Source organism: Littorina saxatilis, linkage group LG1, assembly GCF_037325665.1.
Source record: "Littorina saxatilis isolate snail1 linkage group LG1, US_GU_Lsax_2.0, whole genome shotgun sequence".
In the NCBI taxonomy this organism is placed as follows: domain Eukaryota; kingdom Metazoa; phylum Mollusca; class Gastropoda; order Littorinimorpha; family Littorinidae; genus Littorina; species Littorina saxatilis.
Window position 1 is genome coordinate 67,018,068 of NC_090245.1, and position 23,359 is coordinate 67,041,426.

Here is a 23,359-nt window from a genome sequence, read left to right on the forward strand (position 1 = left end):
TTGACAGGTCATCGCAAATGACAATGACCATACGCTAGCAATTAGCAAGCAGGTTGTCTTTTTTTGGTAGTAACTGTTGGTGGTATTGTTGGTTCTTTGTTTTGTAGTTTGGTTGTTTGGTTGTTTATGTTGTTTGGTTGTTTATGTTGTTTGGTTGCTTAATGGGTGTGTGGTTTGGATTTCATGGTGACTACGTGACCACGTCTTCTTGTACAGCAGATATATATTGGCACCAGGAAGGAAACACATATCTGTTGCCTGCGTCCGAGTGAAATGATGCGCTTATCCCATGCACAAGCCAGGGCGGATCTATCCTGATATGCAAGGGAGTCTTTCTTTCTTTCTTTATTTGGTGTTTAACGTCGTTTTCAACCACGAAGGTTATATCGCGACGAGGGAAAGGGGGGAGATGGGATAGGGGGAAGGGGGGAGATGGGATAGAGCCACTTGTTAAGTGTTTCTTGTTCACAAAAGCACTACTCAAAAAATTGCTCCAGGGGCTTGCAACGTAGTACAATATATGACCTTACTGGGAGAATGCAAGTTTCCAGTACAAAGGACTAAACATTTCTTACATACTGCTTGATTAAAATCTTTACAAACATTGACTATATTCTATACAAGAACCACGTAACAAGGGTAAAAGGAGGAACAGAATCCGTTAGTCGCCTCTTACGACATGCGGGGTGCAGAGAAATAAGGATGTGGAAAAGAAGACTTTTGGTAAGTGAAATAAAGGTGATGGATCCAGTCAGGTAGAAATAAGACAATAAGAAAAGAATTGGAAAACTGCAGGGAATAGTAGGGAGAGTTTTCTTGGAAGGAAATATAGGTGAAAGGACTGGTAAGGCAGAAATAAGACAAAAGAAGAGAAGTAAAGGAGTGGGGTAGCTTAGTATAAACACTCCCGCCGCGTGAAGGCGACCCCATGGGAGCTGCAAGGGAGTCGACACGGGAAGACAGGAATAGTGTGTGCCGTAAACTAAGTGTCTAAGCTTCCGTAAACTGTGCAGCTTTCTACTCACCATTGAGCACCGTGACCTTGAGGCTCTGAATGTCGATCTTGTCCCACGCACTTCTACAGATGTAGGTCCCGGAGTCACGTGACCGGCTGTGGTCAATGATCAGCTCGCTGACCAGCGACTTGGTGACAGCAGAGTTGTACTTGGTGATCACGATCCCCCTGTGATAAACAAACAACCACATGACAACAAATATATGTGTGCTAATATATTTCGTTTGACTATCGTTAGGATAGAAAATTGTTTGCACACACCCTATGCCTCACAATTCCACACTACTCACCAGATTTGAGCTCAATTGACCCCAGAGTACCAGAGATACAAGTCTAATGTGCAGCGGACAACCAAACGAACAACCAAACAGACAGAGTGAAACCTAATAGCTCATTTATTACATAAAGGCGGCTAAAAAATCGCCATGACCGATCAAAAATGCAGAGTTGTGTTTAGCAGCATGGTATTTGGCAACCAACAGTTCAAACGTTCTAAAACATGGCGTCACGATCATAATCAAATTGCGTAACTTACAGTAAGGCCGTTTTGCAACAGTCTCTATTCTAGACAAAGCAATACATGCAAATACGTCGACTAGAAGGTGTGCGTTTTTCTTGTGGTGACAACATTGCAGTCTGTGAAGGTGGCAGACAACCCAGCTTGTCACTGTCTCTCATGACGATCTGTGGAAAGCCAGATTTTCCCCTCTACTACAGACCTAGCAATAAATGAGAGTGGTCTGACTAAGTTTTCTGTTCTTTTGGCAACAGCCTTGGAGTACTTTGCCCGAAGAAGCAAGTTTATCTGTCTTTCAGGAAGTTCTTGGTCAAGCCAGTTTTAAAGTGGTGCATGCTCTTCACTTGTCAGACACACAGAGCTATCGTGTGGTGTCGGCAGTAGGCCAACCAGTCCAAATGGATGTTAAATCGCCGGAAATGTTGTCACCATTTCGACAGAAGTGCTGAACCTGTTCTTCTTGGGGTTGGGAGAGAGACAATGCCAAGAAGTGCCTCAACATTCTGAAAATCTCCGAAACATGTTATGGCTATTTCAGCAAATGTTTGCCTCAGACACTTCATACCAACATAATCCTCGCCTACATGATGCCACTTTACCTCCTTACACAATCACATATTGAATGTGATCCACGAAAACAATTGCTCTGCCCTTAAAAGCGACACTTTGCCTTTATATTCGATCATCACATGTGATATATCATCAGCGGGCAAAGCTAATTAAGTTACTGACCCAGCGCCCAGTTTAAACTCCAAAGGTTCTTTGCTTTCTTTCTTTCTTTCTTTATTTGGTGTTTAACGTCGTTTTCAACCACGAAGGTTATATCGCGACGAGGGAAAGGGGGGGGGGGGGTGGGGGGGGGGGGGGGTGGGGGTGGGATAGGGGAAAGGGGGGAGATGGGATAGAGCCACCTGTTAAGTGTTTCTTGTTCACAAAAGCACTAATCAAAAAATTGCTCCAGGGGCTTGCAACGTAGTACAATATATGACCTTACTGGGAGAATGCAAGTTTCCAGTACAAAGGACTAAACATTTCTTACATACTGCTTGAGTAAAATCTTTACAAACATTGACTATATTCTATAAAAGAACCACTAAACAAGGGTAAAAGGAGAAACATAATCCGTTAGTCGCCTCTTACGACATGCGGGGTACAGAGAAATAAGGATGTGGAAAAGAAGACTTTTGGTAAGTGAAATAAAGGTGATGGATCCAGTCAGATCGAAATAAGACAACAAGAAAAGAATTGGAAATCTGCAGGGAATAGTAGGGAGAGTTTTCTTGGAAGGAAATATAGGTGAAAGGACTGGTAAGGCAGAAATAAGACAAAAGAAGAGAAGTAAAGGGGTGGGGTAGCTCTGTGGAAACACTCCCGCCGCGTGAAGGCGACCCCATGGGAGCAAGGTTCTTTGCAGGACGACCAACAAAACTTCAAAATAAACGTTCACACGTACTTCAAAAAACATGTACTCTTTGTGACACCAACACTTCAAAACCCAGACGACAAGAAAACAAGACAGGTTGGAACGCGTCATCCTAATTTAATTATCTCAAAAGCTATCACTTTTTGCGTGAAACACTCGGTGCCACTCGGACACATTATCTCAGTGTATTCCCAGGAAAGGGGAAGAAAGTGAAATGTAGCTGTCATTGTTGACGCCGTCTGTGTGACCAAGGCCACCAAGGTAATCACCAAAACGAATTACATGCTGCCTCGTGTCTTCAGAAGAAGGGTGCTTTTTTTTTTTTTACTAATTAGTGTCTGTGACCTGGGCAGCACCTTCTGATCTTGTAAATGTTAAGACTTCATTTGTGTCAGACTTGTCAGGTCTCTGTGGTGCCTGCTTTGGGGATTTATGTGACTGTGGGGAAAACGGTGTGCAAGTCAAGCCTGATAAAACAATTGCGAGGTCAACTTCGGGAAGTCTACTTCAGAAAGCTCGCTGCACGAAGCGTTGGCATTAAATGTTCGATACAAAAATGTCTTCGCAAAGTCTTCACAAAGTCAACTTCGGGCAACAAGGAATGCCTTTAAAGATGGCATCGAAGTGTTTTGTACTTTATTTAGCCACAGTAAGTTTCAACTGACCCATTCTCGACACGATGTGTACATTTAAAAACTTGCAAATTCATGGTTTAGGAATTAAAGAGCCGGACAGTTTTTATGGCGGTCAAGTTTTATTTAAAAATATATAAGCCTGTACTTTAAAATAATTATAAGAAATCAATTGTGTGTGTTAACACAACGAAAACCATGCACTTTTTCTTCCATAGATAACATGTCTATACGTTTTGGGAATCCAAAAAATGACAAAGAATAAGATGAAATCTTGTTTGAATCAATGACTGAACATGTATTTCAGTCATAGTTTGCAGATTTAAGAAATGACTAAACTTTTTGAGTATTTGTTGTAAACTTCCACAGCTGAAATGCAATCCCATCGTCCGGGCTTCGTCGAAGATTGCTTGACCAAAATGTCAATCAATTTGATCGAAACATGAGGGTGTTACAGTGCTGCCTCAATTTTCACAAAATAATCCGGATATGACGTCATTAAAACATTGATCACAAACATGAGAAACAAAATCTGGGGATATCATCCTCAGGAACTCTCATGTAAAGTTTCATGAAGATCAGTCCAGTAGTTTTATCTGAATCGCGCTACACACACACACACACACACACACACACACACACACACACATACACACACACACACATACACACACACACACGCACGCGCGCGCACACACACACACACACACACGCACACACACACACACACACACACACACACACACACACACACACACACACACACACCAGACCGTCATCTCGATTCCCAGTCAACGTTAAAACATTTAGTCAAAACTTGACTAAATGTAAAAAGGGGGAAGCGTCAGAAGAAAACAAAAACCAAGCAAACAAAACAACGCCAGCTCCCACAATAGGGTAAGAAAAGGAACTCAAAAGCAGATTTGTAGCTGAAACAGTGAAAAGAATAAACAAAAATACAAAAGAAAACAAGTGGAACACTATGTCACAGAAATCCCTCAAAACGCCCATTAACCTCAAGTTAGGCACCAAAATAGAAACCACGCAGCTTAGTGTAGTATTGCGTTGCACACTGTTCACTGCCAACTGCTGATCAAAGCACGTTTTCTGTGCAAAACGCCTCTACAACAAAGGAAGAATGGGCTCTTGGTTTCAACGATGTACGTGTTGTGTATGTGTGAGTGTGTGTGTGTGTGTGGTGTGTGTGTGTGTGTGGGGGGGGTTGTTTGTGGGAGTCGGTGGGATGGAGTAAAGATATATAGGTTTGCACAGGTGTGTGTGTGTGTGTGTGTGTGTGTGTGTGTGTGTGTGTGTGTGTGTGTGTGTGTGTGTATGTGTGTGTGTGTGAGTGTGTGAGAGAGAGAGAGAGAGAGAGAGAGAGAGAGAGAGAGAGAGAGAGAGAGAGACAGAGAGAGAGAGACGGAGACAGAGAGACGTAGAAAGAGACGTAGACAAAAAACAAAAAAAAAAGATAGAGGGAGGGAGAAAGAAACTGAAACTGAAACTGAAATTGAACTTTATTACCAAAGGATAGAGGTTTTAGGCAAAGCCTAATCTTACAACCTGTCCCTTATACAAACACTTAATACAGACGCACAGAATATATACTTGGCCAAAACATTATTGCAACAAATTTCAAACCCAAATTAAAGCATTAATGCCCGTGTCATTTCATTAAAACTGTATATGCCAGTTAAGACCGTTCAATTAACCCCTAGGATCACCTTTTGGGTTACATATTTATTTCACAGTGATCACGTGACCGCCGCTTAAGTAAGGGTACCCTCAAAATCGACCAGACAAAAACGGAAGAGCCGAATGAAAAATTGACAAGAAATCACAATAGGCAAAACTTTGCAACTTTGACATACGCGAAGAAAGTCAAACCAATTATCTACCCTGAATAGATTTTTTTTTGTTTTGCTACCTTGCGTATTTTGCGTGCTATGCTATTCCTACTGATGCAGGTGTCGATCGCAAGAGCGGTCAAAAACGGGACTTTTTGCGTCATTTTTTAGGGGTATCATGACAAAAAAGTCTGCACTTTAGCAATGATTTGGTGGATTGCTTTGAAACTTTCGGAATATTTTACCAACATACTAGAGATACTTCGAGCGAAATTATGGATTGTTACAGGTGTTTGTTAAAATGTTATGTAATTTTTCGAAAGAAGTTTTTAATCTCGTCATAGGATTGTTCCCTTGGGACCAAAAAAAAGGATGACTGTGCATGTCTTTAGAAAAATGATTGATACACACACTGCTAAAGTTGTATGTGCGTGTAAGCACTGACGCAAATTTGCTGGGCCTGTAAACACGCTACATATTTAAGCGATGATTCTGGTGCCACAGCGATGCCCAGCCAAGCGTGACCGTAGCATGGCACCCAGCGAGAACAGCAAAAAGCGCGAAACAGCGTGAACGTTCCATTTGTTTCTCATGTGTTTGCATGACTAGCAAATTAACGCCAGCGGCTACACGCAAATGAATCTTAGATAAAATCTGTATCAATCATTTATCTGTGGATATACACAGTCATGCATTTTTTTAAAGACAAGTAAACAATCCTATGACAAGTTTAACAACATTTTCCGAAACATTGCGTCACTTCTGGATAAACAACCGTAACGATCCAAACTTTCGCACGAAGTATCTCTAGTATGTTTGTAAAATATTCCGAAAGTTTCAAAGAAATCCACCAAGTCATTGCTAAAATGTAGCGCTTTTTGACATGATACCCATAAAAATTGACGTAAAACGTTCCGTTTTTGACCGCTCTTGCGATCGACACCTGCATCCGTAGGAATAGCATATCACTCAAAATACGCAAGGTAGCAAAACAAAACAATCTGTTCAGGGTAGATAATTGGTTTGACTAAGTACAAATGTTTAAATACTAATTTGCAAATTTTACTCAAGTGAGTTTGCCATTTCAATTATTGATCAACGGTAACCCCTAATAATTTATGCTCTTTAACTTGTTGCACTTGAGTTGAATCAATTGACAGTTGAAGATGTGAGGGTTTTAATTGGTGTTTTTGTTTAGTTGTAATCACCATACTTTTCGTCTTAACAGGGTGAATAAACATTGCATTAGTGGTGCACCATTCTGTCATCTCATCTAGACTTGTTTGAAGAGATTGGTTGACGGCTTCCAAAGACTTCTGACTGGTGTGGATTGATGAATCATCCGCAACGAACTCACATCTTACTTTCTCACCTGACACATGTAGAGGTAAATCATTTATATAAATACAGAACAATATAGGTCCTTATACAGACCCTTGAGGCACACCACTTTTGACAAAATCATTCGACGAAGTTTTACAGTTGATGAATACATATTGTGTCCGTTTTGAAAGATATGATTCGAAGAAGGCACAAGCAGAGTCATCTTTTAAGTAGCATTGTAATTTCTTTAATAATAAGGAGTGGTCTACAAGGTCAAAGGCTTTTGTAAAGTCCAGGAATAACGCTCCTGTTACTTCGGACTCATTAATAGTTTGTTTGTTTGTTTATTTGTTGCTTAACGCCCAGCCGACTACGCAGAGCCATATCAGGACGAGGAAGGGGGGGATGAAGGGGGCCACTTTTCAAGCGATTCCTGTTTACAAATGCACTAACCCATTACTTGTGTCCCAGCAGGCTTTAGTAAAACTAAATTAATACCTACTGGAAGATTACCAGTTTCCAGTATGTTAAAATAGGCTTAACCTATCTACTGCTGGACTTACATCAGAACACTAACAGATTAAACTATACATGAATCGCGAGACAAGCGGCAAGAGAAGAGATTTTTGGAAAAAATACAGGTGAATGAGCAAGAAGGCAGAAAAAAGAAAAGAATTCATGAAGAAAAAGAGAGCATGACAGGAAAGAGGAACCAAAAATCTACCTAACAGCAAACTAGAAAGCTCCTGCGGTTCTAAAAACAGGAGGGGCCTTTAATTTCATAACCGCAGTGCCCCACTGCGGGACATTAATAGCTGATAACCAAGTTTCACATAAAGAGCTGAGAGCAGTGTGGCATGAATGCTTAGAGCGAAATCCAGACTGAAATGGATGAAACAAATTCATTTGTTCCATATAATTATTCCAGTAAATATTTCTGAATATGCTTCTCCAAAGGCTTAGATAAAACAGGTAAGAGGGAAATTGGTCGAAGGTTGTTAGGGTCCGTAAGATCCTTGCTTTTTGGGAGTGGCACCACCTTGGCACATTTTAAAATAGAGGGGAAAACGTTGTGTTGTATGCCAAGGTTGTAGACATAAGTCAGTGAATTAATTATGTATGGTAAAGCAAGTTTGAGCAACCGGACAGGAATCTTATCGGGACCCATTGACTTTTTATTTGCAGAGAGAGAGAGAGAGAGAGAGAGAGAGAGAGAGAGAGAGAGAGAGAGAGAGAGAGAGAGAGAGAGAGAGAGAGAGAGAGAGAGAGACAGACAGACAGACAGACAGACAGACAGAGAGACAGACAGAGAGACAGAGAGAGACAGAGACAGAGAGAGATAGACAGAGAGACAGAGAGACAGAGAAAGGCAGACAGACATGCAGCTTTTTTTGCACACATAGACACAGGCATATTCGTATGTGCGTAGGAGTGCACACGTGTTTGTGTGTGTGCGAGAACGCGTGCGTGTGTGTTCGACAGCGCGTACACCTTCTTGCATATATATCAGTGTGTGTGTACACCCGGGAACACATGCGTACTGTGTGCGTGACTGTGTCAGGAACTCAGCGACCAAGATGAGAAAAAACAGCACTGACAACACAAGATTACAGTCCCACGTGCTGGATTCTGTAGGGATTTGGATGTCACTAGTTGTTTTCATCCCCTGTTTTGTAATTCCATGGATCAGCCTTCTTCAAGTTCAGAAACGACGCACACGCGCTTAGGTCAAAGTAGCCCATAGAGTACTCAGTGCATGTATATAGTTTAACCCATTTTGATGGTTTAACTTACTCGTTGCACGCATCCTCATATCATCATCATCATCATCATCATCATCATCATCATCATCATCATCATCATCATCATCATCATCATCATCATCGTCGTCGTCGTCGTCGTCGTCGTCGTTGTCGTCCACCGCCACCGCCACAAGACAAGAAACACTTACTGCTTGCTGTTAGAGACCAGCTTGTTGCCGTCCTTGAACCAGTCAATGTCCTGATGCACGTGGTGCCCGGTGTGCACTGTGCAGGTCAGCAATATCTTCTGGCCCAGTTCCACGTACTTCTCTCCCTTCAGCTCCAGATGCGGGTCTGGCAAGGCTTTATGGTCAAACGAAACAAAGCGTGTTTGGTTTTAAGCACTGTTGCTCAGCAAAAAGAAAAGACACCTACCTAAAGGTATTTAACAACAAAATATGCGAAGGACGAAACAACAAGACAAAACAAAACAAAACAAAAACAAAACAACCAAAAGTAAGAAAATAATTATGTTACACAATTCTATTAACAACCCAGCCAATCTTGCAACATGTAGACATGTCCTAATTAGAAATAGGATATTTCTAAAACAAACACAGAAGGAAAACAAGAGGCGAAGCCATCAAGGCTCACGTAAGAAATCGACAAACAGTAACACAAACTCAATCACTCCGTCACACACACACACACACACACACACACACACACACACACACACACACACACACACACAGAAAGAGCATAGGTGAAACTGTGCAAGAAAGCGAGACACTAGATCTAGATCTGTCTGTCTGCATGTAGCCTACTTACAGGACACGACTGCCAACTAGTCTCGGCGCGCTCAAAATAATAATGACCGAGACTTTCAGTACTTCCTTCGCGTGACGTCTAACCTTCTTACGTCATAATGTGACGTCAATGTAATGTGACGTCTTCAAATGTTAGAGTTTCTACCACAGACATACACACACACGCACGCACAAACACACACACACACACACGCACAAACGCACAGACAGACAAAGTTATGATCGCATAGGCTACACTTACGTGAGCCAACTAGTCACGTAAAGCGACGGTTTTTCTTTATTTGGTGTTTAACGTCGTTTTCAACCATTCAAGGTTATATCGCGACGGGGTAAAGCGACGCTAACACATTTAATCAATCCGTCAAACTTACAGAATGGTAGTGAACGCACTGCATTTCAGGAAGACAATGCTTTGCTGTACCATTGATTCGCGTGAGAAAAAAAACCGTAACTGATCGCTTTAAGTGACAAGCCAGTATATGGCAGTAGCATACGTTAAAGCGCTTCACACGAAAGAGAGCTTTTCTTTATTCTGTTTAACTTTCAGAGCTTGTTTTAATCCAATCATAACATATGTATCGGTATTTGGAATCATGAAATAATAAAGAATAAGATGTCATCATGTTTGGATCGATTCCTACACACACACACACATTAATTAGAATGTTCAGATTTTTAATGACTATAAACTCTTCAATCAGTTATTATGCTTCCAAGCTGAAATGCAATCCCATAGTCCGGGCTTTTGTCGAAGATTGCTTGACACAAATGTCAATCAATATTATCGAAAAATGAGGGTGTGAAATTGCCGCCTCAACTTTCACAAAATGCCGGATATGATGTAATCAAAGACACTTAATAAAACGATGACGAAAGAACAGTTTTTTACAGGAACTTTCATAACTATAACGTTTTATGAAGATTTCTCTGATTCGCTCTAAACATTCACACAGAAACACGCACAGACACACATGCACCACTACCCACGTTTCGATTCCCCGTCTATGTCACAAAAAAGTAATCAGCCCAGAGCTCGATATAACACAATGACATTAAAAAAAAAAAAAGAATCAAAAACGAAAACACACAAAGAAATAACAAAACCACTGTGTGTGTGTGAGTGTGTGTGTGTGTGTGTGTGTGTGTGTGTGTGTGTGTGTGTGTGTGTATGTGCGTGTGTGTGTGTGTGTATGTGTGAGTGTGTGTGTGCGTGTGTGTGTGTGTGTGTGTGTGTGTGTGTGTGTGTGTGTGTGTGTGTGTGATCTTAGTTAAGTTGTGTAGGTGATTTAAAACACTCACATCACGAAAGGGGCGGAACCGTCTTTCTACTAGAAAATGTCTGCCTATGCCTTGGGGATGCTCTCTGCCTTCTTGGATTAATTATATTTTAGCACTTCCTTGTGTTGCTGTCTTCAGAAACGTGAAAGGAAATCAGTTCTACTGTGTTTTAAGAAGGTTACACAATGTCTAAGACATTGCGAAAATGGACAATTTAGTGTTCAGGCGAATTTCACGTCGCTTGAAGAATTACGTTCAAGAGAAATGTGTATCTCCCCATGGTTGTTGACCTCCGCATTTGCTTGTTGTGTTCCTTGTTTATTGGTTTAGTTTTTTGCTGTTGCTTTTTTTGGTCATGATTTTGAGTTTCCAACTTGATCTACAGTTACAAAAAAACATAACAAAGAAACCGAAACAAACAAACCAAAGCCACCACCCTCCGCCCAACACACGCACACACACACACACACACACACACACGCACACACACACACACGCGCGCGCGCGCGCACACACATACACACGCACACACAAGTTGCGTTGCAAATTCAAATACACTAGTTGAACCATACGATGTACTAGTTCTCGTCACGTTTTCCTGTCATTCTGTGTTCTCTGGCTATCTAACATTTCTTTCGAATAACTATGTAATTCGGATTCTGAACAGGATATGAGACACAGCTCGTATTCTTCAAATAACATGAATTCCCAGTTACATCATACACTTCTGAAAGAAAAGAAGGAGTTTAAAGCAACAGTCCTTACCATGTGAACAATTTCACTCACCATCTGAGGTCTGGCCACGCTTGTACGAGGTATTGGACCATCCCTCCACTTGGCCATCCCTCCCCCCTCCCCCCACCACACACAAAAATAATAATAATAATAAAAAATAAAAAAAATAACAACAGCATGGGTGCTATGTGCGCAGATTGGGAATAACTCGATGAATCTCCAATCTATTTCTGGATAGACAAAAGTGGCTTTTTATGAACTTTAAAACAAATCTTACGCTGCACAGGAAGCAGTCGGGATGTGGATGTTTGGTAATTGTCCAAGTAGAGGGATGTTCTTATCCCAGGACCAGAACAGAGATGGCGAGCCGAACTATTTTCACGGGAAGGAATGTGCTTTTTAACAGATATCAAAGATTTCCAACCTCGCTCACCAACCCCCACCCCCACCCCCACCCCCTTCTCCTGCACCCCTCCTCTCGTCGCCCTATCTCTTCAATCACATTCAATAAGCTCAGTCACGCCGCAATTAAGCCAAAGGAAATATTACTTGCCCTGATCGAAAAACACAAAATATATCCCCCAGAGAAGCTTTGTGGCTCCAAAGCCAAACCCAACTTTGTAGTCAATTAGAACACAGGACTGCACTTTCTCGCCAAAGACTCACCCTTTTTGATCGGGGGACCTGCAACATAGAGAAAACGCAGTTGTAAAATCAATGCATCGATTGGACCGGTCGATCACTGGGTGGGAACAATTTACTCACAGAAAAAAAAGCCCAGCGCTTTGGCGCGTTTGCTAAAGATACTGTGATTTTAAGCGTGCAAAAAAAAAAGACAAAGACATCAACTGAAAAAAAAAAGAAGAACAAGGAACGAGGGGCAGAGAAAGTAAAACAAGAAAACATTTTTTTTTTTTTATGCGGAGGGAGAGGGTATTTGCAGGCCGGGTGAGGACGGTAGTGGTTCGAAGACTGGGGAAAAGAGGGAGGGGTGTTGATGGCAGGGGTGCATGTGTTTGAGGGAGTGGGTGGAGATGGTTGAAAGGGTGTGGGGTGGGTCTGGGGTGTAGCTGCATGGCCCCAGGGACGCGAAGAAAGAAATCGGTGGTTGGACCATTTGGCCCGGGGCTAGCATTTGTTTGTTTGGGGAATTAAAGAAGCCCCAAGGCCGACGTGTTTGAGGGGCTTTTAAGTAGAAAGTTCATCATGTGAAGCTAGAACTGTGAGTGTGTAAGGGCAAGCATACTGCCCTCCTGCCATGCACGACAGTCTGTGTCTCTGTCTTCCGACGCAAACGGAGAGAGATAGAGCAAACAAGGCAGCAATGAAAGACGACGAAAGATACGGAATCGAGACTGGGGGGAATACTTGGGGGATGCAAACAAGAAAGAAAAAAAAAGAGAAAGAGAGAGAGAGAGAGGGGGGAGAGAGAGAGAGAGGGGGGAGAGAGAGAGATAGACAGAGAGAGAGAGACAGAGAGAGAGAGACACAGAGAGACAGAGAGAGAGAGAGAGGGATAATTAGAGAAATATGCAGAAAGAGAGAACGTGTCAGAAAGAGAGAGAGAGAGAGAGAGAGAGAGAGAGAGAGAGAGAGAGAGAGAGAGAGAGAGAGAGAGAGAGAGAGATGAAGACAGAAAGAGAAACAGACAGACAGAGACAGAGACAGAAGGAGACAGAAAGAGAAACAGAGACATCCAACTCACCCTCCACTCGTAGCGTGATGTTACGACTCTGCTTGACCTTGGCAGATATCTGACACTCATAGACACCGGCGTGGTCAGGCCGGACGGGGTCAAAAATGAGATCCCAGAAGGTGAGGTCCGTCAGGTCCTCCTGCCTGGCGTCCATCGAGATGGCGTCGTCCTTAACCCACTTCTCGCCGGCGATCGCCATAAAGTGTTGCTCGTCCACTCTCTTCCACGCCACCTGGCGAGCACAGATAGAGGACAACACACGGGATAAGACGTGTACTTGGCTGGCTCCAAACAGAAGTGTTCAGAATACGAAATAAATACGGAATACAGAATATGTATTGCCCAAGGTTGGAAATTCAATTGTCAAAACGAATTTCCAGCCGTGGGCAATAACATACAAATATGCATTCTGTATTTATTCTGTATTCCAATTTGTTGGACACATATCTGCAGCATTTCACAACAATTATGGCTACCGTTTCAAAAATGTGTGTGCCACCGTCGAAGTAAAACAAAAGCAACGTGAAAAACACACATGAGCTCAATGGCCTTAACAAGAAGAACGTTATGCACAACCAACACTGCAGAAACAAAACTGCCTATTATCTAACTCATCTGCTTTCGGCCGCAACACAATAGTTATCTGTTTTATAATGACTCTATTATGTTCCTGAATCACTGTGATCACGTGCCTGGAACAATCAGAGTAGCTGTTAGAACAGCCCCACCCCCCACCCCCTACCCTTCGGCGATATCCTTCCCTCTCCGACACCAACTCTCTCTCTCTCTCTCTCTCTCTCTATCTCTCTCTCTCTCTCTCTCTCTCTCTCTCTCTCTCTCGCCTTTTCTCTCTCTCTCTCTTTCCTTCTCCCACCCCCTTTTCCCCTCGTGGTTTCATACGCAAAAAGCGAATGAACCTCAAGTGCAGTTTTTGTCCCATTGGATGGGAAGCGCACATGTGGCCTAAACCACTCTCCGTGATTATTCTCATATAACCACCTCTTTCTCACATCTCTGCCGGGGGGGCTGGGGAGAAATTTGGGGACACAATTAGCACCCTTCATTGCATGCCTCTTGCGGTAATTACCTGCAAAAATCGGCCCGAACTCTGCGGAGCGACAGCTTAGCAAACACACGTTGTGCGCGAGCATGCCCTAATTATGTTGTGGTGGTGATTTTTTTTTCATTTCAGTCATGTGTACGGAGTGCAGCACTGTGCTACAGAAAAAAAGAACCCTGCGAAATTCCAGCGTGGGGGTCCTGGGGGGGGGGGGGGGGGTGGGGGAGAAGGAAGGGTGGGGGTGAAGGGGTGGGGGTGGGGTGGGGATGGGGTGGCATGGGGTTGGAAGAGGAGATAAACTGGAGAAGGAGGATATCTTGACAGGACCAATATCTAGCCATTGCTTCTTTTAATGTCATACGTATTATTCATACTAATTAAAATATGAACACTAATTATTGATAACGAGAATGTCGCGTCGCAAACGTAGCATTGTGGTGTTGTTATCGTGTACGTCTTATCATGCGGAATACCTTTTCGACTGGCCTCACTTAATTAGCATTGGCAGAATTGGACTTTGGTATATATATCCAAGTCAACATAACTGTTTTTAGAATCAAAAATGTTTGAACCATGAACATGAAGAAAAGAATAAGAGAGGAAACAGAAAGGTACTGAGAGGGCGAAGAAACAGGCTTGGAAAACACAAGCAATGATATAACAATGGGCAACACTGCAGAGAGAGAGTGTGACAGTTTGACAGACAGAAAGTGACAGTTATGAAGAAGATGAGGGAGGAGGAGGAGGAAGGAAGAACGGAGACACCCGAGAACGACAGAAGTAAAGAGACGGATGGCAGGATGGATAACCACTCCCACAAACACCAACAGGGTATGACCTTTTGATGAAAATCGCACAGACAGACAGACAGACAGACAGACAGACAGACAGACGGACCGACATACAGTCCGACCGACCGACCGACCGACAGACAGACAGACAGATAGACAGATAGACAGACAGACAGGCAGACAGACAGAGATATAAAGGTCAGGAGATAACCAACGTGGGAGAGGGGAAGAGGGTAGAGGACCGCGAACGGAGAAGGGGGAGGGGAGGTTACATACCAATGTATTGATGGAGAGAAAAGAGAAGGTAAACGGATAAAAGAGTGTGAGAGAAGGAGAGGTATTATACACACCGTGTTGTTGATTGATTGCGTGATTGATATGATGTTTACATTGATTATATATTAAAAGTTCGATATGTACTGAGTTGTACCCAATCAAAACGTTCGGTGCCACTTATATTTATAATGACATCTCATATAGTGCTATCCATCTCACAGACTTCAACTCATTTCAGTCGAGTACTCTGTTAAAGTCTGTCTATACATGTGGCGAGCGTACTTGTTCTTTAGATAGAACGTTTTCTTCTATATACGACTTGTGCAGACACGCAATGCCTTCCAACAATAAGATGCAGAAAGACTTTCACCAAAGTAACAGTTTCTACTGGCGCCATCATATCACACACCCTGCCGTCGTTGAACCCCAAACAGACACAACACAGATTTACTAACAGTTCCTAACTAACAACGGCTCAGAAACTCTTAGTTTTCTTGGCTCAACAACATCACCGAAACTTGTCTACTCTACATTCATTGGGAGTTATTCTGGTAAGAAGACAAATGAAGGGAGAGTGTTTTAGTCTGTTCCTGTCCAGAGACGAATGTGACATCATGCCAAACCATCCATTACCTTGATCCGACAAGGCGCCAGCCAAGGAAGCCGATATGCCAATATTCAGCGTCAAACCATAGGCACCAGTCCGATAATTCTGCTAACGTATACAGTCATCATACTGGTACTGCAAATTCCTCTCATCTTGCTAAAAAACAAAAACAAACTATCAAACTGAAAAAGAAGACGAAGCTAGAAAATGGAGACAGGGCGAGTAATTCAATCGATGACAGCTAATTGTTGCTGCGGGATCAATTGTTTTTGTTTGCTTCTTCAGATTCTTCAGAGACTTTAGATTCTCTGCAATCAACTTTTGGTTCATGATTTTCTGTACATGACAGGATTGTTCTGCTTGTGAAGACTATTGTATCCATATATTCTCCTATACTGAACAAAACAATGGACATAAGTGCATGCCAGATGTTCATCGAGTTGCCATCAGTGTCTCTTTGAGACAGCTGAACAAAGTCAAATCTCATAATAGCAAATTTCAAACGATTCAAACGTCTTCAACCATTGGTTTTGTTGTATTACTCTACACAATTCGTACACACGTTTAGTCCCATTCGTCAACATAACGAGCTGGAATTACCAGAAATAAGTCAGAAGGGTTATACCAGAACGTTCAAATCGAGATCCCTGGCGCCGTATTCCTCATGTCAGCTTTGTACGTATTACCATTCTTCTCTCGTTCCCTCAAATTAGGTGGCAACAACGCTGGGCCCACCCTCGTGCTTGTACTAAACGTTAGAGTTCAGCACAATCAGCATCCACGTTGATGAGAAAAACAAACAGTCTCCACTTGAGGGGATGCAAGAGTTAAAGGGTAAAAAGTGTTGGCAGCCGCTTGAGAATAGTCTGGTTTTGTGCTGTTTTGGGTTTGTTTGTTTGTTTGTTTGTTTGTTTGTTTTTCGTTTTTGTTGATTTTATTTTTTTATTTTGGTATGTGTTTGTTTGTCTGTTTGTTTGTTTGTTTGTTTGTTTGTTTGTGTTATGTGTGTATGTTTTGTTGTCTGGTGGTTCTGTCCTTACTTGTTCATGTCTTTCATTATTTCAATTGTCGTCTGCTGTTCTCGTCTTCTTTCCGTTTCTTTTCTGTTTCGCTCTTTCTCTTGCAGTCAATTGTCCTCTGCCATATGTGTTGTCTTTTTTTTTCCCCGGTTAGATTGTTGGTTCTATCTTGGCTTCTGTCTTTCTTTGTTTCGTTCTGGCAATCAGATATTATTTTATTTGTATTTCATCCGTCTTTCTTGCTTTCTCTTTGGCAGTTAAATGTTCATTGCTTTGTCTTGCTTGGTTTCTTTATTTATTTCTGCGTTTCTTTTAACTCCGCTTCTTCTCTCGTCTTCTTTTTTTTTCCTGTTTTCTTTTTCTTAAAAAAAAATGAAGAGTGTTAATTGTCTTTCATCAGCCTATGTTGATTACTTTGTTCTTATTCGCCTCTTTTTGATCCTCTCCTCATCGAAAACCACCATTATAGGCCTATTTCTAAGAACGTGTCGCAGACGTTCTCTTTTGTTCTCTGTGAATAGTAATAGAAACAGAACAGTGCCGCGAGACGAGTAATCGCACCTTTGCTTCAAAAGTCTGAGCATGGCAACACAGGGCACACGCACTATGAATGCTACATTAAAGGCACACTCCTTCCCGTGAAATAAGTTCTTCTCACTATCTGCACTCTGTCCAGGCTTTCACAAGGGATACGATCATTCCTCCACTTGCGTACAATACATGAAAACCCAACCAATATCATATCATGAAGTGCATATTGGGAAATGCCAGGTGGAACGAGTTCGTCGATTGCAAATTGTGGCTTTAAATAGGTCAATACACCAAAACGTTCTAGAAAACGCTAATGTTATGGGTTCTTGGTATGAGCAGGGATGGCGTTATTCCATTTTACATTCTGTATATATCTGAGATGGTAAGTCAAATCGTGTATAGACTAAGGTCCTTTAACTAAGGGTCCCATAACCTTCACAAACAACACATCTCAGTGGACATCTTATTTCGTCTAAGACCATACAGTATGGTATCCAAGAGTGTTTCACCAAGGTATAGACCAACGAAGAACAAAGTCCCACGACATTGAGACTATCATCACACTCTTACAACCAGACTATTAAAGTCATACCTCTGAAGACATTTCCGCATCTATAGTCATCCAACGTAAGTCATCCAGGAAGAGTTCCTTCCCTTCGTATGGAAATTCCACGATGTTAGTCATCCAGCGAGAGTTCTTTCCCTTCCTATGCAAATGCCAAGATGGCGACCGAAAGTGGATCACGACAGAGTAGCCCTCAGCGACTCTCCTGTTGTCCTCACCTCCTCGTCATGCTGGTCATTCCCCACTTTACTGTCCGAGGGGGACTCTTCTTCAAGGCTTCGGTATCAGGTCAGCAGAGCACGCGCTGTAATTTTATTGTTACGATCTCAGCAATTCAGCGACAAGCGCAAGAAAGAACATAATGATGAGTCCCTTGAGGAGAGTCAAATCTTGGTATCGCCATACCGGCGGGCGGCGAGAATGGGAATGAGAACAATTCAGTTTGCATACGGTGAGATTTGGCGAGGGAATGCCCGCCTTGGAGGTTGGCAGCTGAGGGGTAAAGGGAATCTCTCTCTCTCTCTCTCTCTCTCTCTCTCTCTCTCTCTCTCTCTCTCTCTCTCTCTCTCTCTCTCTCTCTCTCTCTCTCTCTCTCTACAGCGCTTTTTGTCATGATACCCCTCAACATTGTCGTTGGGGAAACAACTCCCGTTTTTGCCCGCTCATACGATCGACACCTACACCATTAGGAATAGCATAGCACACGAAATATGCAAGCTAGCTAAACAAAAACATGTTCTGGGTAGATCATTGATTTACATGTCTGCAAAGTGTTGATGCACGTTGTCCATTGCGATGTTTTTGTCGATTTTGTATTGGACACTACTGATTGTGTCCGGTCAATTTTTAGGGTACCCTTATTTGATCGGCGGCCACGTGATCCATGTCAAATAAATCTTTAACCCGAAAACTGAACGGCCTGAACTGGCATATAACGTTTGAATGAAATGACGTGGGCAGTAATGCTTTATTTTGGGTGCGAAATTTGTCGCAAAAATGTGTTGGTCAAGTGGAAATGTACATGTTCGAATAATTTATTTGAGTCCTCCCTGATCCTCCCCCCCACCCCCTCCCCCTCCCCCCTTTCCTTTTCTCCCTACCTCTCTCTCAGTCGCGGTTTCTCTCTCTAAGTCCCTCTCGGTCATGGAGACAGAGGTTATTAGTCTTCCTTAGCTTTAAAATGCAATTATACTGTCTGGGGGCAAATGTCTCCATTTAGTTCTCCCACTTGTTGTGTACTACACGTGTTATTGAGACTGAATAGTAGACTGCATTTACGACCTAACCTAGATCAGTGAATCTATTGCAAGCATAAAGGCTGACTCTGTCTCTCCGTCCGCCCGTTTGTCCGCCTGTTTGTCTGCCCGTTTGTCCGCCCGTTTATCCGCCCGTTTGTCCGCCCGTTTGTCCGAACGTTTGTCCGCACGTTTGTCCGCACGTTTGTCCGCACGTTTGTCCGCCTGTTTGTCCGCCCGTTTATCCGCACGTTTGTCCGCCCGTCTGTCCGCCCGTTTGTCCGCCCGTTTGTCCGCACGTTTGTCCGCACGTTTGTCCGCACGTTTGTCCGCACGTTTGTCCGCATGTCAGCCCGCCCGTGTGGACGCCCGTCCGTCTGTCAGTTCGTTCGTTACAGGAAGGTCACTAATCTAATACTCTAATACAACAGTACCATCCATTACAACTCACGCACGCTTGCACGCGATGAGAGAGAGAGAGAGAGAGAGAGAGAGAGAGAGAGAGAGAGAGAGAGAGAGAGAGAGAGAGAGAGAGAGAGAGAGAGAGAGAGACAGAGAGAGAGAGAGAGAGACAGACAGACAGACAGACAGACAGAAAGACAGAAAGACAGACAGACAGACAGACAGAGACACGTTATCAACCCGAAACCAACATTCCAAAACTGGACCAAAAAAGCACAGGTAAACAAAGTGGTCATAACATGACACAACATTAAACAACCACTCTCTAAAACTCACTCGTTCACGCCTGGTAACAGTTGTAGAGCTGAATTGACATACAGCAGGCTTTATAGATAATTATATAAAGACATCCATAATTGGTAAAACACCGTCCAGTCGAGGTCTGCTTTTCTGGCCATATTCTAAACGCAGGTGTGATCGATGATGTAAACGAGATATAATTATCTGAGATGGGTCTTGTGTTTTTATCGTGCGGGCAGATTGTGTGTAACTTTCCGTCACTTTTTACATTTAGTCAAGTTTTGACTAAATGTTTTAACGTAGAGGGGGGAATCGAGACGAGGGTCGTGGTGTATGTGCGTGTGTGTGTGTGTGTGTGTGTGTGTGTGTGTGTGTAGAGCGATTCAGACTAAACTACTGGACCGATCTTTATGAAATTTGACATGAGAGTTCCTGGGTATGAAATCCCCGAACGTTTTTTTCATTTTTTTGATAAAATTTAATGTCTTTGATGACGTCATATCCGGCTTTTCGTGAAAGTTGAGGCGGCACTGTCACGCCCTCATTTTTCAACCAAATTGGTTGAAATTTTGGTCAAGTAATTTTCGACGAAGCCCGGACTTCGGTATTGCATTTCAGCTTGGTGGCTTAAAAATTAATTAATGACTTTGGTCATTAAAAATCTGAAAATTGTAAAAAAAAATAAAAAATTATAAAACGATCCAAATTTACGTTCATCTTATTTTCCATCATTTGCTGATTCCAAAAACATATAAATATGTTATATTTGGATTAAAAACAAGCTCTGAAAATTAAATATATACAAATTATTATCATAATTAAATTGTCCAAATCAATTTAAAAACACTTTCATCTTATTCCTTGTCGGTTCCTGATTCCAAAAACATATAGATATGATATGTTTGGATTAAAAACACGCTCAGAAAGTTAAAACAAAGAGAGGTACAGAAAAGCGTGCTATCCTTCTTAGCGCAACTACTACCCCGCTCTTCTTGTCAATTTCACTGCCTTTGCCATGAGCGGTGGACTGACGATGCTACGAGTATACGGTCTTGCTGAAAAATGGCATTGCGTTCAGTTTCATTCTGTGAGTCCGACAGCTACTTGACTAAATGTTGTATTTTCGCCTTACGCGACTTGTTGTTTGTTCTGAGCGTATCCTCTTACCTTGTTCAATTCCCTCTTGCCTCAATATGCAATAATACACCACACTTCAAAACACCTCACCGTAAAGAGGAATAATCTTTCCGGCAAACTTCAAAGAGATGAGCGTGTAATTGTTACCTTTACATAGACCGGCCACCCGCACATCAAATACTTACAACACGTTGACAGGTAACTCACAGAAATGTGCACTTGCTGTTTGACAAGCAATTAGCGGATATTCTCTCTTTCTTGGTAGTCAGACGCATTGTTCATTGCATAGTTTGCTCGCCGCTAAAGTCTTTCAATGTCTTGTGTGCAGTTCTTTGTAGTTAGATTTTAGAGTTGAAATACTGATCAGATGGGTGCAGGTAACGACAGTACGTGTACACTACTCGATGTTTCATCCTGCTGAATGTATTAGGAGGGAACGGAAAAAAACCGCTTCCATGCATACACTTCTCAGTATGCATGTGTTCTTTCTGCGCCTGTTCATCCGCTGGTCTGTCTCAGTATTATGTCTTTCTGTTTGTCTTTCTGTTTGTCTGTCTGTCTGTCAGTCTTCCCCTTCTATCTTTACCTCTCTCTTTCTCTCTCTCTCGCTCTCTCTCTCTCTCTCTCTCTCTCTCTCTCTCTCTCTCTCTCTCTCTCTTTCTCGCTCTCTCTCTCTCTCTCTCTCTCTCTCTCTCTCTCTCTTTCACACACACACGCACGTACGCACTCACGCATGCGCACACACACACACGTACCTAAAGTGTGGATGGTTACCTAAGAGGCGGCACTGGGTGTAGTGCCTTTCTAGTGCACTTGCACTACAACAGCACTGGGTGCAGTACTCGCTCCGGCATCGAAGAATTTTGCACTAAAAAATGCACAAAATTTGACCTATTTCGTCGCCTATAGAGGACGGAAAGAATGTCATTTTGAACATTGTTATGACATTCTTTCCGTCAAAAAAGTCAATTTAACGGTGTTAAATGAAGCGACCATCCACACAATTAGGTTGCCATCCAGAGTTTAGGTTGCCATCCACGTGTGGATGGTTGCCTTATGGTGATTTAGGCAACCAAACCTGTGGAAACGGGGGTACACACATACACACACACACACACACACACACACACACACACACACACACACACACACACACACACACACACACACACACACACTTCCCGTCTACCACAAACACTGCGAAACAGATCAGATTATGATCAGATGGAACTTCTTGTCTCAGCCTCAGTCACACATTTGACGGATTATTCATGAAGGCATTATCCCTCGCTTTGGAAGTAACCACGTCAGCATCGATAGAGTATCGCATTGCGATCATAAAAGCCTTTATCTGAGCTGACTGCGTATCTAGTACAGAAACGTGTGTAAACTTCATACAGAATCCAAGAAAAGCAAGAATGCTATGTTATTGGAACGTGTAATGTATGACAACACAAAACGTTACAGTTACAGTAATTCGACGTATCGGTCTTTTAAGTTGAGAGACAGACAAACACTCATAATACAGATAACAAACGCATCTGTCAAATTGTTCAAGAAACAATCGTCTAATCGCTGTTTACCAATAGGACGTTCCAATAGTATACCAGTCTTGGGTGTGTGTTTTTGTTTTGTATTCGTTCTGAATGTTGGAACGTTGGGAGTTTTTTTGTATTTTAACTTCAAATAAATCCAAGGGTAAAAGCACGAGAAAAAAACCGTTAAAGTTATTGTATTGTATTTCTGAAAAAGGAAGAAAAAAGAAGTAAGCGGATACGGTAGGCTGTACATGAGCTGGGATCATCCTTTTACGTTTAAAAATGCACACAAAAAAAAAATGTATAACCTGGCCGTGCATGCTTTGTTGGAATGTGTTGGCTGTATTAACTTGGTAATAGAAACCTGTGTCATCAATTCAGAAATAAAAATACTAAACAATCCCAAATAAAATGTTTATTGCACATGAAACAAGAGGCGAAGCCATCAAGGCTCACGTAAGAAATCGACAAACCGTCAGTAACACAAACTCAATCACTCCGTCACACACACACACACACACACACACACACACACACACACACACACACACACACACACACACACACACACACACACACACACACACACAGAAAGAGCATAGGTGAAACTGTGCAAGAAAGCGAGACACTAGATCTAGATCTGTCTGTCTGCATGTAGCCTACTTACAAGGACACGACTGCCAACTAGTCTCGGCGCGCTCAAAATAATAATGACCGAGACTGTCAGTACTTCCTTCGCGTGACGTCTAACCCTCTTACGTCATAATGTGACGTCAATGTAATGTGACGTCTTCAAATGTTAGAGTTTCTACCACAGACATACACACGCACAGACGCACGCACGCACGCACGCACAGACA

At 42.5% G+C, this 23,359-nt stretch overlaps 1 protein-coding gene across 1 annotated transcript in view; it reads right to left on the reverse strand.

Annotated features, from left to right (window-relative positions):
* The window catches only part of LOC138976716 (uncharacterized), a 51,523-nt gene extending 38,144 nt beyond the window's left edge, over positions 1 to 13,379 (reverse strand). The window contains exons 1-4 of the mRNA XM_070349590.1: positions 13,048 to 13,379; positions 12,009 to 12,026; positions 8,709 to 8,862; positions 1,026 to 1,183 (exon numbers count right to left, since the gene is read on the reverse strand). Of these exons, the coding sequence (XP_070205691.1) occupies positions 1,026 to 1,183; positions 8,709 to 8,862; positions 12,009 to 12,026; positions 13,048 to 13,237 (520 nt within the window). The 5' untranslated portion in view covers positions 13,238 to 13,379. The remainder of the gene's footprint in view (positions 1 to 1,025; positions 1,184 to 8,708; positions 8,863 to 12,008; positions 12,027 to 13,047) is intronic.
* Between the last annotated feature and the right edge of the window lie 9,980 nt (positions 13,380 to 23,359).